We start from the raw sequence: 19,673 nt of genomic DNA, 5'->3' as shown, positions 1-19,673 counted from the left end.
GCGCATGTACGATGTACTGTCGAAATAAGTAAATTAATTCTCGTGTTCTCAAATAATAATAGGATGGCATTACGTCCGTTGTACGATACAACTAGTACATATCCTCGGACTTATCGTTTGAAGGCTACTTACATCACGATAATGTTTTTACGGTACTTTGGCTAACCTGTGTTGTATTAATTTATTTCTTGAAAGCCATTTTTTTCATCATAGTGTTTTTGTCCGGTTTTTGTCGTGTCTACAGACGTGAATTTTTTTTATTTTTTTCGATAGTGTTGTGTTCTTCAGTGCCGGTTGTAGAAATGAAGCGTGTGACAGAATAATGTGCATCTGGGGGAAAAAACACGCAAGACTTCAGAACTTTCCACTTAAATATTCAAAAGAATGGCCATGATTGTCGTTTTCAAATGTTTGGAACGCCACGGTTTTGTAATGTATGCGCGTGTGACTTTTCGATTGCACATGGTGAAAGGGATGACTGTAGACGGCATATTGAATCAAAGAAACATGCAGAACATTTTAAAGCCGTGACTAGCAATAAATCTATATCTTCGTTTTTTCGCTACATCTGAAGAAACGAAAGTAACGAACGCAGTTATTGTTTACAAGTCCTTGTGTTTGTCTTGTTTGTTTACATGACATTTCTTATCGAACCAGGATAAAAGAAGCAAATAAAAAGACATTTGTTTTAAAGTTTAACTTTGAATACATTGAATTGAAGATTCAAAATATCCAGTAAAATTATTAATATTTCTTACATATTCAGATGATTGTATTGTTCAAATAGATTTTTTTATGTATTAATTTGCATTGTATTCATATTTTTCTTTTTCTTTTGCATATTATTGTCGTTGTTTTATCTTGTGAGTGTGTTATAATGCCCCAGGAAAAATTTATCGTGCATGATTTACGCGTACTTTTTTCATATACCTAATTGCCATTACTGATGGGTGTGATTTGAGGTTGGCAGCTCTGGGAATGGGCTGGAGTAAGGAATACTGGAGTTGAGAGATGCAAGGGACAGGGTGGCCAGCCAACCGGGAAATACGGGAAATAGCCAGGATTTCTTTATATAAAAAAAAAAAAACAGGAATACCTGGAATCAACCAGGAATTTTTATTAGAACCGGGAATTTTTTTTATGAAGTAACGATCGCAAAAACATACTGCTGTTAAATGAGCACGTTCACCACCCGTCGAAGCACGACAGTATGCTCGTGAGCTATATTTTGTGAAAGTTTATTTGTTCATATTGCATTTAAAAACTTTTGTAGTACGTAAGAAACCGTTTACAATTCAGACTTTCATACTTATTATGTTTCTGTATTCAAAAGCAACAGCATTTTGGCTGAAAATGTTGTTGTAGGGTGGTAGTAATTTCTCGCACGGCATGTTGGTAGCACTAGTTTTGTATGTATATTTGTTTTTACTTTGCGCTCATGTTGTTGCGTCACGGTATCACGGATACTTTTCTCGAGTTTTTTTAAAAGTTTAGTTGTGCGGGACGTTGTTTTGAATTTTTTAATCTAACATGTAATAGGCGCAGACTATCAAAATGTCAACGAGTTCGGTCACCACATACAATGACAAATATACGGAAGAGTTTGAATGGGTGGAGAAAGATCCAAAGTTCAGGACAAACGCTATTTGCAATTTGTATAATGTTAAAATCAATATCGGTAGCATGGATGGGAAAACAGCATTAGCCAGCCACGCAAGAGGGGCAAAACACGTGCGTTTCGTGTCAAGTAATTTTTGTGACGTGAGATTATAAATTTTTTTGTTGGTGGTAGGTTTTGTTTTAAGCAAGTTCATTGATTTAATTTTTAAGCCTATAGTTAAGTTGTCTATTGTTCAACGCCAATAAAACATCATATTGTGTGTGCTTAGTGTAACAAAAATACAAATTGTATGCAAATATTGATAAAAACAACCCTTGAAAAAACCTGGAAATAACCAGGAATTTTATTATCCCAGAAGAGTGGCCACCCTGAGGGATCTGAGGAGCCGACCAAAAGGAGAGGGAGGGGAGAAAGGCTTGCCACTGGGTGAAATCTCAATTGTGAGTGTAACTAATCAAATCAATCCCAACCGGTTTACTATATTTTGTGATACACTTTTTATAATTTAAATATTCTTCAACTGATTCTGGGGTATTTTAATGTATACTTTAGCTTACGTATTTAGTATAAAAAAAACATGATGGCATTAATATATTTTGTACGGTTTTGAATGCTATACTTCAAACCACTCAGTTTAGTAGCATTTATATCACACTTATATATTTTCATTTAAACTTTTCATGTATCATAAGGTATACTTCAGCCCTACCTATTTATGTATAGAACACAATACTAGAAGTATCTTACTTTCTGTATATTAATGTAATTGTGCAAGCATGTGAATGTCCAAGACATCCTAAGTACATACAAGTCATAATTATTTCACCACCACCTTGTTGACTAAAAAGAAAAATTAATTTTCCTTTTTTGACTACACTCATTACCACACATATCAAATTATTTTATTACCAATTAAGTATTTTTATTTTTTATTTATGCATATATTCCATTGAGCCATTAATTATGGTTGTACATGAATCATTGTAATATTTGCAGTTTACATGGCCTAAAACCTAATAGACATTGATAAACTGAAATAGACATTTACAACAAAATAGACTAAAACAAGTATGCTATTGCCCCAGAACATAAGGTTAGGAAACCTCACCATGTCAAAAACCTACTTTACCAACTTATTACCCGCATTCATGGTGGTTTCCCAAAATGTATATTTATTTAAATACTTATTATCAGTTATTCCATTCTACTAGGTATTTTCTGTTACAATTAAATACAAATTTTTTACTTTACTCCGACTTTTATCAAAAGTCCAAAACAGCTATTTTCGCTCCAAAACTCACACTATTGTTTGTTTTTATTTTCACGCCATATCCATTATTTATAAATTACTAGTATTACATACTATAATTTCCTCAATTTCTCTATTGAAGTCTATCCTGGCCAACTTCAATGATGTCATATCTTTCCCTTCTTTTTTTTAGACCATATGTGCACATATGCCGCTGACTGGTATCGAAATGTAGACTTGATAAAAAAAAAGCAGTATGTATACAGATATAGTAATAAATCTCTGGTAGCATCAGTATTCTCAAAAATCAGTACCTATGTTGTACAATTTACTGGTGAATATGCTTATAGACACCAACATGTGATTCCTTTAAGAAATGTTTTTACTAAAAACAAAATATTTAATTCACTTTTAAAATCCACATTTTCCCATGCTTCTAAAAATGTTGGGATTGATAAGAGTGTTAATGCAGCTATGTTGGTGGCATCATTGATATAATTGTTAAATCATAAATATTTTAATCTCAGATGATGAACGAACATCAGCTATAATTTCAAAAAATTACCATTTTGGGAATTCCCAGTCTCTTTCCACAAAAGCCCACAGTTATGTTCATTCTTGGGAGTGGCCTAGATCCTGATGTCGCCAGCATGCTATAGGATACATCATTATTACTTATTTTGGGCGGGGAACATTCACATGCTTATTTTGCACAAAATATGTTTGTAATGCACCTATTTTGATGGTTTAATTTTATTTACTACCTTCAAACACATTCTTGTTTAGGTTTAAATAATATCAATTGTGATACCAAGTTAAGGCCATATTCAGTTTGAGATTACAGTACTGTAGAATGGGTGAATAGGATCAATATTTAGGAAAATGTTTTATGGTGATACATTGTTCCACCTGTTTTGTAAAAAATATAGTAAGATCAACTGTTTTGGAGTGAAAAAACATAACCTAAAAACCTTTGTGTATCCAATCATGTATTTTATCAGCAGAAGTGAGTAAATATTTTTATTTTGTGCCTCAAAGTATCATGAAAGTGTAATGTAATTATTATTGCATTTTCTGAAAGACATGGCTTACTAATTAATTTTAATTGGATGAGTATAATTTTTCGTATTTTGTCGGGGTGAATAGAATCACCATGCCACAAACTTATAAACCAGTTCCAGGTGGTAAGGCATACACAAAATCTAACAAATTGGCATTTATGTGTGCAATTAATGCCATAAAAAAGGGTAAGCATAGTATACGACAAGCATATAATTAATATAATTTACCATATTATGTGCTTTAAAAACAAGGTGAAAAAACAAGGTGGTAAAGTCACTTTAACAAAGTGAGGAGAAAATAATTGTTGACAGGTTATTAATTTGTGCTGAATGGGGTTATTCCATTGATGCCTTCTCTTTACTATAGTTTATTATGGACGATTTGTAAAGAAATGGTAAAACAGTAAAAAAAAATTCAGAGACAACACGCCTGGAGTAGATTTCGCTGCTAGTTTCATGAAAAGATACAAGCAGAACTGCCAACTCTCACGATTTTGGTGTGAGGCTCACGATTTTAAGGTCCATCTCACGCCCTCACGCCAAAATAGTGTTTCCTCACGATTTTTCGGGGCCCCAAGATTTTGTTTGTAAAAGTTACAAAACAAGTTTTACGAAAGCTTACATTAACGAGTTTCCATCAATACTCGAGTCACGTAAAGGAAGCAATTTTGCGTTTTGTAGCGTGTGCCGTGCTGATTTTTCTATCTCGCATAGTGGAAGAGGAGACATTGTGAAACATGTCGCTACAAAAAAAACACAACTAACACGTGAAGTGTATTGCTTCCAATAAAAAAATTAATTTTGCTGTGATCAGTGTTAATAGTGTTACACGAGTAGAATGTTATTTTACATCTTTTTTAGTTGCGGCCCTGCATGATCACTACACGACAGCGCTAAATTATGTTCAACTAAATTAAATCTGCAACCTATAATTTGTTGAAATATATTTTGAAGCAGAGACCATGTAACATATGTACAGGTATGTCACTTAAATTTAAAGATTCTCATTTGTTGTTTTTTTTAAATCTAACCTGTATTTATGGGCCTGAAAATTTTTATCGAGGACCTCATGATTTTTTAAATTTGAATGTTGGCAGGTCTGTACAAGGATAAATTAGCTATAAGAATGTGTCATAACATAAAAAGATCACGAGCAGGTGTAACTTCTACTACTGTTGTAGAGTATTTCAAGAATTTGGAAGCAGGGATCAAAGATGTTCCACCATGTAATGTGGTTAATTACAATGAAACAAATCTTAGTGATGATCCCGGACGCAAGAAAATCATAACAAAATGGGGCTGCAAATATCCAGAGAGGATAATGAACTTTTCAAAGTCTTCAAATGTTGTTATGCTGGGGATGGTGCGCTCTAGGATACAGATATAATCTTAGCTCATTTGGATGTTTTGATGACTGGCTCACAATATGGATGAGATAAGAACTGCAATGGATGACTCCCTGAAAGCGCTGCTCCAAGAAATGAGACATAGTGACTCTTCCACACCACACCAAAGGAGGAAGAAGCTTGACATTTGAGCTGGAAAAAGTTTGTCAATAAATGACTTTCATCTTGAAGCTGATGAAGAAAGAAATGATCATCATAGCACTCCAAATACAGTAGTGTCTCGCTAATCAGGAACAACCAAAAATCCGGATTAACCGTAATAAAATTTAAAATGTATCAAAAACAAGTTTTATAGGCTAAAGAAAAAATGTTTATTCTTAAAACTCAACTGTGTTTTATTATAAAGTACTTAAGAAACTATATACATATGTATGTAACTTATATATAAAACAATTGAAGGTTAAAAACAATTGCAATTTACTCGAAAAAGTCTAATATTCTTTTGTTTTAATGAAGATTGCCATTGTTTTGCAGTGCGATCTCGTAGGCGCCTCAAGGTCAGTAACTCAGAAGCTCGCTTTGCTTCTCAAAGTAACTCGACAACCCCTCCAGCATTGTAGTCGCTTCACCATGAGTTGGGCCAGCTGATTCCTCTGTACCTCCATCGTCACCGTGTTTGCAATGCACGCCTCCACGATTTCATCTTCACTTAACATTTGATGACCAATACCGCTGTCACAGTTAATCCATTCTGATATGTCAATCTCCTCTTTGTTGGCACAACCCTCAAACTGTTGAAAAACATATACAAAATCAAAGCTAGTTGAAGTTGGTTGAGTTTCGTCTTGTCCCTGTTTTTGCTGTGAAATGCTTGGCCACAAATTTTCCAGCTTTTCTGAAGAGTTGACGGCTTAATTTCTTCCCATGCTTCTGCAACCAAGTAAATGACAGTCTTCATTGTCACTTTTTTAATATGATCTATTTAGTTAGCTGACGGGTCTGTTTCTTATTGCTCTAGAAGAGACATGATCAATTTTTTCCTATATTGCTGTTTTATTGTTTCAATCACACCTTAGTCCATAGGTTATATTAAAGCAGTCACGTTTGGTGGCAGAAATTTGACAAAAAATGTTACCATCTCGCAATTCTTCACTCGGGTGGCATGGTGCATTATTAATTAACACATCTTTTTCTGGGCTGTTTTGTTAAGGGCCCTAGGCTTAGCCGATTTGCCTATAACCAAGAGTGGAATTTTCAAGTTGCCAGAAGCATTACTACAACAAGGAAGCAAAGTTACTTTTTCTTTTTTTTATCTTATGACCTTTGGCTACAGAATCAAATTTTGATACTAATGTTTTTTTGGAAGCATTTCGTAATTTAATCCCTTTTTGTCAGTGCTAAACACTTAGCAAGACTCTAATTTTTCATCTTTAACAAACTTTTCAAATTTTACTTTAAAGTCTTCACTTGCACTATTGTCACCTGACAAAATTTCACCACTTGCACTAAGTTCACGAACACCGTATTGATCTTTCAAACGAGATAACCATCCCACACTGGCAGTTAAAGCAGGGTCACCTTTTAATTTTTTGTTCAGTTTGAGTGTGAACGCTTGTAATGTTATGCTCGACAGCGGAACGCCTTGTTCATGTTGTTGGCGAAACCAAATGTACAAAGCCTCTTCTAAAGTTTAATGGTTTTTTTTTTTTAATGTGCTTCTGTTACCCAGACTGTCCTTACTATTTTGGCACAAAAATCTTCGATTTCTTTCGAATTTTTTTTCTAATCAGAAACAGTTTGTTTTTCCACTCCTAAATCTTGTGTGATTCTAGTTAATGATTCACCCGCATCAATACGAAATAAGGCTTGGTTTTTTGCTCCATTGTTACAGTCACTTTCTTACGTTTAGTAGCCATTACGTTGCTCTTAATAACTGCACACAATACAACACTCGCACTGAATAAAAATATCTGTCACGAGCACCTATCACCAGCACGAGTAACCATCGACTAAAGGAAACAAAACAAAACAACTCGCAGGTATAGTCAGTCACTTCTTGGAAAACAGACGATGAGCAGAAAACTAGCGGTAAGACTCCCGGCAACTGAGGGCAAGAGGACCCTCTCTTAGAAATGTATTCTCTTTCATTATTTTTTTTTTAGATCCGGATTAATTGGATGTCCGGATTAGCGAGACACTACTGTACCAGAGAGCTCATCTAGTGATGAAAGTGAAATAATTTCAAGATCGCCTAAAGAAGCAACTTCAAATACTGTGAGATTTGCAGTTGTTAGTGAATCATTTGTTGATTTTAATGGTAGGAGATAAAGGCATGTTTGTCATGTGAAAGACACTGATATCAGAGAACAGGACTGGTTACTGGTTGCTTTCAACTCGAATGATACTGTGCCTGATTGTAGCAAAAAACATTGAATTTTATTGGTGTTGTTATGATTGTTGTAGATGTGGATGGTGTCAAGGAATTCTATGGCTCTTTCCTAAGTCCAAAATGTAAAGGAGACAGTTCTGGTTTCATTTTTGGCTTCCCTGACATCAAAGACGAATGTAATTTTGTCATTGAAAATGTCATTGGTAACCTAGAGGAACCTGAGAAATATGGCAGGGGTTTGCTAAAATTTTATGTCTGCCTTAAAGATATTTGTTAAAAGACCTGTAAGGTTACTGCCAACTTGGTGTATGTTTAACTGATAATGGTATAGTAGGACTTTACTCCGTTGTGTACGATTATTGTGGGTTCCATAGCGGCAATACTTAATTTAGCAGTGAATTGTCTACAACTGCTTACCTATAAATTAAAATTTATTTTTATTTTATAAATAAGTTTTACGATTTCGAATTTTGTAAATTTGTCTTTTTTCTTTAGAAAATGTTGTTTTTAAGGTGTAGTGAAGGATGGTCTATGGTTTATAATGATTTAAAATAACTTTCAGTTATAATATTCACCCCGACAAGAGGTTGATGGAAGAATACATTGAAATTAATAGACTGATTCTATTCACCTCTACTTATGGGGTGAATAGAATCAGGCACAAAATAATTTTTTAAAAAAAGTAAAATTATAATGCCAAATATAATTACGGAATCATAAATTAGGGGTTATTACTCATGTATTAGGCCAGTGTAGATTGTTTTATAAAATTTATATACATTCAGGGGTAGCCACAAAAGTTAAGTGATCCTATTCACCCCAATTTTACGGTACCTACAAATGTGGCTGTTTCGAACATATCTTGAAATGTGAATGTTCGGCTAAGAACTTATTAAAAATAGCCAATAAATTCTGACCAGATTTAAATTAGGTAGTGCAGTTAATAGATTCAAAGTAATTGTTTCTAGTAGTAGTATAGTAGTTTCTTTTATGTGAAATTTATTTCCGTAATCACACAGTGGCAACATTACATGTGCAGCTTTAAATACTATGAAACAAGTTAATAAGTTTATGAATCAACAAAAGTCATATTGAGGGAAATCATTTAAAAGAAGAAAATACAAATGGAAAAGTGCTTAAAATTGATGTATGGAATATCCTCTACACAATTAAATAAGTAAAGAATGAAAAAAATATATAATACTGGTAAATTATTTATATTAAGTAAATAAAACGTATACAAGAACAAAAGGAAATGAAACTTTCAAAAATTCGCTTTTCTTGGAGATGGTAAAATTTATTTTTGGTGAGCACCAAATTTACCATGTTTGGGAAATCTGTGAGTACATGTGTATCTAGCAGTATGATGAAATCACTGTTGAACATTATAATACTTACAAAATTGAAAAAAATATGAGCCAATTCCTTATTATTTCGAAACAGGATAGCCATTTAACCTTACAAGGTTTACTGTAGTTTGTCCATGTTTGCATTTTAGAAGTATTATTTGCTAGTGATAACCAACTTTTAAGTTATATAGCAAAGTACATTTCATAAAAACTTGAAAATGTGTTTATTAAAAGTGTTTAAAACAAATGTATTGAATACACACGCTCAAAAACAATTATTGAAATATATATTTATGAATTATAAAACATTTCTAATAGGTGCTAGCCAGATGGTAACAGTGGTGCCATGTGACTGTGATGCATTATATGTAAATCTAAATTGTTATTGAATACTTTTCAGTAGCCTAGTTACATAATTTGAAGTTCTTGAAAGCTTAGCAAATTGATGGTTTGGTATTATTAAGTGGTTATCCTCCAATTGTTTAATGTCTCAAAATTGTGTCAGAGTGAAACAACTAAAAAATTCATGTTTTGTGTGGAAGGTTCCTTTGTGGTAAGTCACAAGAGTATGATGAATGTTAACCCTGGTCTTGTCATACATGTCCCTCTCTAATGGCCTTGATGTCGATAAGACCTAAAGTTATTGTTAAAAAAAATGATTGTACATGGATGTTTGTTTCAGTTAAATATCAACAATGAGCAAAAAAACAGAGAAAGAAAACGCAGCTGGCTCCGGTTCCGAGGAAGAGGAGTTCTCTGTGGAAGAAATCCTGGACAGGCGCTTCAAGAACGGGAAAGTGGAGTACTACTTGAAATGGAAAGGGTACTCTCACGACGACAACACGTGGGAGCCGGAGGAAAACCTGGACTGTCCGGAGCTGATAGCTGCGTTTGAGGAGAAGCGCAAGAAGAAGGAAGAAGGGGGCAAGAAGGAGGAGACTTCGGAGAAAAAGAAGGAAGACACGACGAAGAAGCGGAAAGCGACGTCATCCTCGGACGAGAAGAAGTCCACTAAGACGACTAAGAAGGAGCCGCAGGGGTTCGCCAGAGGACTGAAGCCCGAGAGGATCATTGGCGCGACAGACTCGAGCGGGGAGCTGATGTTCCTGATGAAGTGGCAGGGCACGGACGACTGCGACCTTGTCCAGGCCAAGGTGGCCAACGAGAAGTGCCCACAGATTGTCATCAAGTTCTACGAGGAACGCCTCACCTGGCATGACCCCTCAGACGATTGAGCGTCTCATCTCACTGTCACAGGGACCTTTTTTTTTGTAACCAAACTTGCAGTGCGTGAGTTGAATGATTACAGACGGTGTGGCTAGTAGCTGCTCGTGGTCAAATTTATTATAGCTCTCTTTTATCCGTATGATTCTTTAGTCTTTATTTTTGGATAAGTTATCAATTGGTTCTTTTAAAAAAATTACTGAATTTTGTAAATTTCATACTGCTGAATCACTTTTTTTAATCTCATTTATTTCTTGTATTCATTTAGATGAAGGTACTGATGTTTGTAGTGCTTAGTGAGAATGATTTCTTTTGAGCTCGAGCAAAAATGAAATTTTTTACTGTGGTACATGTTGTATTATGCAAGTCTCCCATATTGTTTTCTTAGATTTTTCAGTTTACCATTTATAGATTGTGCTGAGTTTTTCATACAATAACATTGAAGTGCTATAGATAGTTACTGTTTTTGAAAACATACATCATATGAGTCTGAGAAACTAGGATATGTTTAGATATTTGTGGCTCATTGTGTTTTATGAAACAGTATTAGTTATTTCACTGAAAGGTAAAAAAATTAGTATTATGGCAAAAAAAAAAAATATTGTTAGTTTGTGAATATGCTGTATACTCTGAAAATAAATCACATGTGTAATCACATGTGAAAAAATGGGTATTTCTGTGTTAATTTTTCCAACTATTACCATTTACATTATTTTGTCCAAGTGAATTTGGTATAGTTATTAGTAAAAATTTGTTTTGGTGTTAAAACATATTTTTCAACTGGAATGGAGCCTTTACTTAAGTATTGATAAAAAAATACATTATTTATGGTTTTTTTTTGTGTTAAAATCAACCATGTTGAATTATTTTAAACTGGCAAATTTGCTTGCTACATAACCTGCCATAATTTTCAATTTTAACCCTAAAATATATCTTTTGTTTTGTATGCAAACATTTACTGAATATTGTAAACTTAAGTTTCAGAAGTATTTTGTAACAGCATTATTTTCTCAGTAATTCCAAAAATTGTTAAAAGTTATATAAAAAATTATTTAAATTAATTGTGGTTTTTGCAGGGTTAAAAGTTTTAAATTGTAAAATTAAACATGCTGGTTTTTTATTTATTAGGTGTTAAAATTATGTTCAAAATAAACTATTGGGCACTTTCATAAAATGTTATTTTTTGACTGTTCTGTAACAAGTAAATTGAAGGTATTTTATGATTAATGAAAATTTAGTTACAAGAAAAAAAATTATTTTCTGATATTGCTCATATTTTTATTTAATATGGTGTCACTTGGGTACATGTGTGTATTAATGCAATGTAACATAGTGATCCTTACTAAATGCTTATGATGTATTGTTTGTATTTGGAAGCAAATATGCATTACAAAGTGGTTGCAATTACTTTTTGCAACTACACTTGAATACCATGTGATGAAGGCCATGACTTGCTGTTGAATTAACCAAATAGCACACATAAAAAACTTTAAAAAATTATTATACCTTTAGCTATAGTGTTTTTAATGTATCTTAAGGTGTCCACCATTTGGAAATTCAGGAAAATTTGAATTGGTCAGGGAAAGTAAGAGAACTTACATATAATCCTAAAAAATATTACATGGAAATTCCCCGGTGATAGTAATTTGAAGGGAAAATGACATCCCCCTGCCGCAAGTCATACATACCATAAAATGACACATGGAAGGTTTTGTTAAAATTTTCATTTTTTTATATGAGAATGGTGGAGGCTTGATTTTCTAAATTTCCTTCTTATGAAACTGGTCAATTGTAATACAAATTTTTGTGGACACTATGTTATACTGTTGGTTATTTCAATTGTAGCATGGTTCGGAGTAAGCATTCTGTCTGGATTTGTGTGAGAAATCTTGATTCAAACGATGTCTGAACCAGGAGTATAGCGAGATATACCAGTCCATTTAAGGTGAACTACAGTTTGAGAGCCATAATTGACACTGAATGAATGCCTTAGATCGAACTGGGGTTAAAAAGAAAATCAAAATTGATCTTTGAACATGTATTTGCTGTCTTCTCATTCTAGGGAAGCTGAGAAAGAAGTAAAATACTCATTTGGTGGTGTTTACTGTAGCTAATATAAAAAAAACATTTAGAGGAAATGAAGGTTTTTTTTTTTTTTGTTCTGAAGTTCTGCTGACCACAATAAGGATTTCATGATTGCATTCTTCACACTTTATTAATCCTTTTTTGTACAATAGTCCAATTGGGGTATTTGTAAGTGCTTGAACATCTTTGCTGACTCCATGTTGACTCCTGACCAAAACTTATTTCTTATTTCTGAACAAAGTTATTGTTTCATATAGGCTAGGACCCATATGAAATTCTTGGAACAGTTCTAGTATATTAATTTTTGTCGTTTAAGGCTAATGATTCGACATCAGTCATTACTTTTTAAAATAACATACCTACTTGTAATATGTGTATACAATTAATTCTAATCACTTGTCGCGGGGGGGGGGGGGGGGGGGAATTGTTAGTTCATATAATTTAATTGGAACCATTGCACACTCGCTAGATTCATGTGTATGTGGGTAATTCTCATTAAATCTTGAAATTAGGTTGAAATAAATAAATAGAAAATATTGTAATTTATTTGAATTTTTTTTGTCAGTTTTGTAGTGCTTGTGTTAATAGATTCTACTAATATAGTGGTCCCCAGAATAAACCTATTTTAAGTGAATTAATGAACGATTTAAAAACTTGAAAGTGAGGGAATAATGTCTTCCTGGGACACATCCTGGAATTCTCTTTTTTTTTCTTTTTTTTCTAAAAAAAAAATAATCTGTAACATCTTGTTTAATTTTTATCAGTTAGCATTTATTTTCCTAGATGTGCTCTTTTTGTAGGTCTCATGTTTAAAAAAAGGTTTGAAGGTTTGGACAAATGCAACAATTTATACTTTTTCAGAAGGTCTGGTTTTAGAATGTTGTATAATTTCTTCTTCTCGCAATGTTTTTTTCAAACGGGTGTAGCTAGCTGTCTTTTAGTTGTTTAGTAATAACTTCCGAAAAAATAAGCTTCTTTTTCACTATCTTAGAAACTAGAACTTTTTTAAAAGTGCTTATACTTTAGCTTCAGGAGACGATAGACATCTTGCCTTTGACATCTTTTACGATGTTTATCCTTTATTCTCGTTTCTTCTTTCAAACTTTTCTCCAACCTGGCTATTTTTGCATATGTATGCTTTCTTAGTTGCATCCTTCTCTGAGCAGCTACTAAGCCTTGGTGAATTTTGAAAAACGGGTGCTATAGTAGGTGCTGAAATAGGTGGTTTTTTATTTGAGAGCCTTGTCGAAATCTTACAGATTTTTGCTTTTTGGTCACTATATGTTTTGCTATTTTTCTTCCAATTTTTTCTCTGGAACTCTCACCAAATATAGATTTCACTTGGCCTTAATCTTTTTTACCCAGGTATTTAGCCCTTGCATCTTGGCGAAGTTTTGCTAAACTCTCGAGATTAGACTTCATTTTTTCTCGGGGCTTCCTATTGTAATTTTTTTTTTTTTAATTTTGCTTCTGAATCACATAATTTCTTTTTTCTTGCCATTATTTTGTCCTAAAACAATTATAATTTCAAGGATTACATAAGCAAAGAAATAAACAAACCAGTTTAAAAGTCATTATCTCATAAATCGTCTTTCCCTCATTTCAAATTGAAATGAGTGAATGTTGGTAAGGGAATGATGAAATGAAACATACACTAAAAAAATCTTGCTACATAACCTTTTGTTACCACTGAATTTTTGTGTATGTTTACTATCTCCAAAAACCTACTTCACAGTGCAATTAATATTTATATATAGTAATTACCTTTGTTTTTCTTCAGTGTGAGGGAATGATGGCTGAAAATGTAATTTTTGACTAATTTTCATAAAATATTTTTTCTACAAATACTCTATTGTGCATAAGACAAATTGGCCATTTGGATCAATTGACAGTACTGACAACAATCAAAAACCAATAAGAGCGTTCATGAATAATTAAAAGTGCATTCATGTATCAACTGTTGGTAAAGGTGTGAGGGAATGATGTTTTTTGATGGGACACGTTTAAAAAATATATTTGAAAACTTGTGCATTTCTTTTTATTCCAAATTTTTTCAGGGTACTATATTTATTATTTTTTAAAGATACTCTTATGGTTGAAAAATTATAACCAACACTATTACCCTCGGTAATGTGCTTATCAAGGAAAAAATAATTCCTATCATGTCAGTTAAATTTCTATAAATAAGGACAAGAATTTTAAGATTTCATGAGAATTTACCATGTACATTCATATTCATACATGGGGATAAGGGAATTGCTGGACTTTGAGGTCACAAGGAGAAAATACCTTTAGACTAGATTTTTTGTTGTCCACTCCAAAATCTGTGAAATGTGGGTGTAAAATTTAGGCAACCAAGCTCAGTACCTTTTCATTTCATGTTTTGTGGATGTGTTAATTTAATCCTTGATGTTTTATTTGTAGTGGCAATCTATAACTTATTTTTTGTGACATTGTTTATACATTGTGATAAGCATTAATGTAGTTATGACAAAGTATTCTACATTTTTAGTTATATTCAGAAAGATGTGAAGCAAGCTAATGCAATCATTTTATAGTACCTTTCTTTCTTCGAGTACATGAAACAACATTTCAATGTTAGTTAACATTTTATTCTTTTTTTTTCCATTGGAAACAATTTTTTATATCTTGTACCAACTTTGTAAGCTGTAATAAATATAAATAATTTTTAAGTAAACTGTAGAAAATACCACTGCAGTTTCATTTTAATGTTATTTCCCTAATTTTTTTAAAAGAATTTATTATGTTGAGGTTATCGTGCTAGTCTTTATTTATTTAGTGAAAGCATACATTTTGCCTGTTTCTGTTCTTAATACTTGCCTTCCATTAGATCAGGGCAAGGTTTTTTTTAGGGTGGGGAAGGGGAGATGAATTAATTTTTTTTTTTTCAAAATAAGCAATATGGTGGATACTGTGAGCTTGTAAGTTTTGCACTTTCTCTCCTTCCTACACATTTCCATCATTCTTTCTGTCAATACTCTATTTTCATCTTATACCTCTTCTCCCTTTTTTTTTAATGCCCTTGATTCAATAGATATTAAAAATCAATACATCCTTCTAGGCTGCCTTTATGTTTTTAAAATATTGGAGTGACTGCACAAATTTTGTTTGTTAGGTACATACCTGCCAACTTTTACGGATTGTCCGTAAGTTTTACGGATTTTAATACTATTTTACGGTTTTACGGACGTCTTTAATATCTTACGGATTTATTTTTGCGTGGTGGTTTATTACCGTTCACTGTAACGGCCATGTATACCTGCCAACTTTTACTGTACCGGCCATGTTACCGACGCACCGACGGAAGGCGGAATGAAAACAAAACAAGAGATAGTTATTTGTATTTTGTATATGGTTTGGACTGAACAGTTTGCGGTTGTTTTCCATTTACCGCAACGAAAAAGTGCTTTCTTAAACGGAGGAACGGACCACAATAATTGTGACGTCAGCCTTACCTCCTTGGTCTGTTCCTTGTTCCTTATATTATGTTTAAAATGGCTGACTATTGTTCGTAGTTCCAATTTAGTGCTGCGCAACCGTTTTTTTCGTGTGTATTTGCGTGGTGGGAACCATGAGTAAGCCAGCCAACAAGAAATATGTTCAGACTTACCGTGCTGCGTATAACAACGAATTCCCGTGTATTTTGAAATCGCAAAAAGGAGAAACTTTTGTGTTTTGCACAGTGTGCCGGTGTGATTTTAGTATTGCTCATGGAGGTAGGTCCGACATAACTACACACGTTAAGTGTCCTAAGCATAGGAAAAACGTGCTTTCTGAGGAAGAAAATAAGAAGATTGATAGCTTTTTCACCAGTACTGCACACACGGGGTTGGAAGTGACGAAAGCAGAATGTCTCTTTGTTTCGTTTTTGAATGAACATAATATTGCATTAAACGCAGCAGACCACGCTGGTGCATTATTTAGAAAGATGTTCCCGGACTCTGAAATAGCAAAGAAATTTGCTTGCGGTCGTACTAAAGCAACGTGTATCTTAAATGAAATGGCGTGTGATGTAACATCTGAAGTTGTGAAATGTTTGCAGGTTAGTGCATTTTCCATTGCCACAGATGGAAGTAATGATACAGATGAAAAGCTGTACCCGATTGTAGTTACGTTTTTTGATAATGATGAGAGTAGAATAGTTAGTAAGGTTCTCTCAGTGCCTAAGTTAATCGGTGATTCGACTGGCAAGAACATAGGCAATATGTTGCTTTCACAGCTGAAAATGAAAAATATACCTCTAAAAAATTGTGTCTCGTTTTGTTCTGACAATGCACCGAATATGGTCGGTTCTAAGAATGGTGTTGCAGCTTTGCTGAAGGAAAATCATGAAGAAATAATAGTTATTGGGTGTTCATGTCACCTAATAAACTTGGCAGCAGAGAAGGCTGTAGCAAGTTTGCCACTAAAAGTAGAGGACATCCTGATAGACATATTTTACTTTTTAGAGAAAAGTGCGAAACGAAAAGAGAGCCTGCAGAAATTTCAACAGTTGCACAATAAAGAAACAAAAAAAATTTTGAAGCATTGCTGTACGAGATGGCTATCACTTGGCAGAAGTTTGAAAAGATTGATGGATCAGTGGGAACCATTACTTAGTTTTTTTAAACAAGAGGTGTCTGCAGCAAAGAAATCAAGTAATGCCATTTCTCTGTCGTCATACAAGATCCCTAAAATTCAGAAACCTGCAGATGATCCTGTTCCATCAAAGGGAAGTGAAAAACATGGGAAGAGAGTATCCGACGTGGTTGCAGACACTGAGGCAAGTAGCAGTAAACGAATTGCATTGGATGATAGATATAGCAGTGCTCCAGTTTTGAAAAATCAGAATCTGTCTTTGAGCCGTGAGGAAAAATTATTTCTGTTTCTTTCCTCTAAACTGAATTGTACATTTTGTACGTTCCTTCTAAACACGATACCTATGTTTGACAAAGTAAATGTTTTACTTCAGTCTGCTTCACCACAAATACAAATTCTTCAAGAAATTCTCACCACATTACTGAGAGATCTATTATCAAGATTTGTAAAGCCAAAAGTTGTGAAAAGTGGTAATATTCTTCTGCTTAAGTACCATTTGATTGAAAATCAAAGAGAAGATGATGAAGTAGTTGTTGGGAGTGAAACTTCAGCTTTAGTGTCTCAACTAGAAAAAAAAGAAAAAGTATTGTTTTTTGCATCAGTGCGGAAATATTTTGTTACTGCATGCGACTATATAGTAAACAAGTTTCCCCTCAAGAGTGAAGTTCTGAAACATGCAGAAGTGGCTCGACTAAATGAGTTTGAAATTGCAAAGTTCTCCTCTGTTAAGTTTTTTGTGGAAAAGTTTCCATTTATCCTTCCTTTGAAGGACAATGAAACAATAGATTCAGCCATGGATGAAGTCCAGCAACAATTTGTGGCACTTCAAGTTGATGACATTTCATCTCTTCTAGAAAAAGAAGGCACTGTTGATGTCAAGTGGGCTGAATTATCAAGAGTTCGTGGAGTAGATGGCTTCCTGAAGTATAACAGACTGTCAAAGATAATGCTATCAATTCTGTCAATCCCCCACAGTAATTCAGAATGTGAGCGCATTTTCAGTATGGTAAAAAAAAACAGAACCCAATTTAGGTCCTCCATGTCATCTGAAACTTTGCAGTCTATTTCTGTGTTGAAATCTAGAAATTGTGTTTGTTATGAACAAAGGTTTACCTCAGATTTGTTAGGTAAAGCAAAGAAGGCAACTGCTGCACATTTAAAGTTTTAAAATTGCATCAAGGATAATCAGGAGATGACTGAAATATGTAACAAACATGTGATATAGCAAGGTATGTCTTTATGTAATCTTGTTTAGTGAATACTATTGCTTTTGTTTTGTACTTGATCATTTTGCTTTTCATATACATGCTGTGTAAATTGGCACATTCTGGATAGGTTTAGTTTCCCAGTACATTTACAATATTGACTGTATTAGATTTTCATTCTAGGCCATCATTATGCCCTTCATGTCATTAGCAAATTAGCATAATCCAAATGGAATAGAAAAATAGAAAATAATTGCACATAGAGCATGTAAAAAATTGCCGCATTTGATTTACGATACATTTTCCCAATTTAAAAGTTTTCTTGATGACCAAACTAAAAAGTTGGCAGGTATGTAGGTAATATGTATTGTAAATGATAGCTCAGGTATGTTAGAACAGCATGGATAAAATACAATTACACATCATACAATATCTTCTTCTGCCAAAAATTGTGATGGTTTGCCTTGTGAACAATTGAAATTTAATTAAATTATTTTTCTCAGAGATTAGCTTGGATTTTTCATTTGCTAACTTTTCTTTGGGAAAAAACATGTAATTTTGTTTATATTATGCTGGGAGAGGTTTTAGTTTGAAGGTATATTCCCAGGAAAATAGAAATAACCAGTAATTTTAAATATATTAATGTTAATATAATCTCTGAAATGTTGGCATTGCACGCCATAATACTGACATCTCTGAAATAGCTGTGGGATTATATGGAAGAGATTCAATATAATAATAAGTCAAACATTGTTAACTGAAGATATGGTAGAAAGGTTTCTATTTTCAAAAGTATGGAGAGTAGCCTAGCTACAAATTCAGTAGTTAGGATTAAACTTAGTTTTAGCAAAAATAAATAAATTTTAAAGATCCTGCCTCAGCTATTGGAGTATGATTTCACTTCTTACAACTAACTTCCATTGCACATTAAAATGTCTTGAGTTTACAAATTTAAAAAATGTAGGTAGGTATAATAAAATTTTGTCTCTTCATCTTTGTTTATTATAATGCTAATTTTTTAGTTTGAAATAATTTATTTAAAAATGTTATGAGTAGTGTGGGAATTGCTATATGTTATGTAATATTATTTTGAAATGTGTGTTTACAGTTAACCGTTTAATTGGATATGACACAATGTGGTTGATTAGTATTGTTATGGTTTGTAAAAAGTGAAATCATAAAATAGGAACTACATGTGTGGAGGGCATGAATGTTTGAAATTCTTGTAATTAGGCATTTTCCAATTGGTAATAAAGGTTTTGCCTTAGTTCCAATCTTATGAAAGTTGTCCCTTTTCACCTCTCCCACCATCTCTTCAAGCTCTTTCTACTCTCATCCTGCATATGGGAGTGCTTCTCTCATTTTGTGCTATTCTAGAAAAACTATGAAGCTTACCCAGTGGGGTTCTTTCTAAGGCTATTGTACAGCTATATTTTTCTCAACCCAGCTCATCCCCCCCCCCCCTTTTCCCTTCTACTAACACAAATATCCCTTCCTCTGGTTGGCAACCATTCTGGATGGCATGTGCATTTCCTCCTCCCTCTC

General features: G+C 33.5%; 1 protein-coding gene across 3 annotated transcripts in view; it reads left to right on the top strand.

The window, feature by feature from the left end:
* LOC134546259 (chromobox protein homolog 1-like) overlaps nucleotides 1-10,912 on the top strand; it is a 28,895-nt gene extending 17,983 nt beyond the window's left edge. For all 3 annotated transcript variants that reach the window (XM_063388961.1, XM_063388959.1, XM_063388960.1), the window contains one exon: nucleotides 9,698-10,912. In XM_063388961.1, the coding sequence (XP_063245031.1) occupies nucleotides 9,711-10,250 (540 nt within the window). In that variant the 5' untranslated portion in view covers nucleotides 9,698-9,710 and the 3' untranslated portion in view covers nucleotides 10,251-10,912. The remainder of the gene's footprint in view (nucleotides 1-9,697) is intronic.
* The last annotated feature ends 8,761 nt before the right edge of the window (nucleotides 10,913-19,673 follow it).

This window comes from Bacillus rossius, chromosome 1 (genome assembly GCF_032445375.1).
Source record: "Bacillus rossius redtenbacheri isolate Brsri chromosome 1, Brsri_v3, whole genome shotgun sequence".
NCBI classification, from domain to species: Eukaryota; Metazoa; Arthropoda; class Insecta; order Phasmatodea; family Bacillidae; genus Bacillus; species Bacillus rossius.
This window is presented reverse-complemented; position numbering and strand designations above follow the sequence as displayed.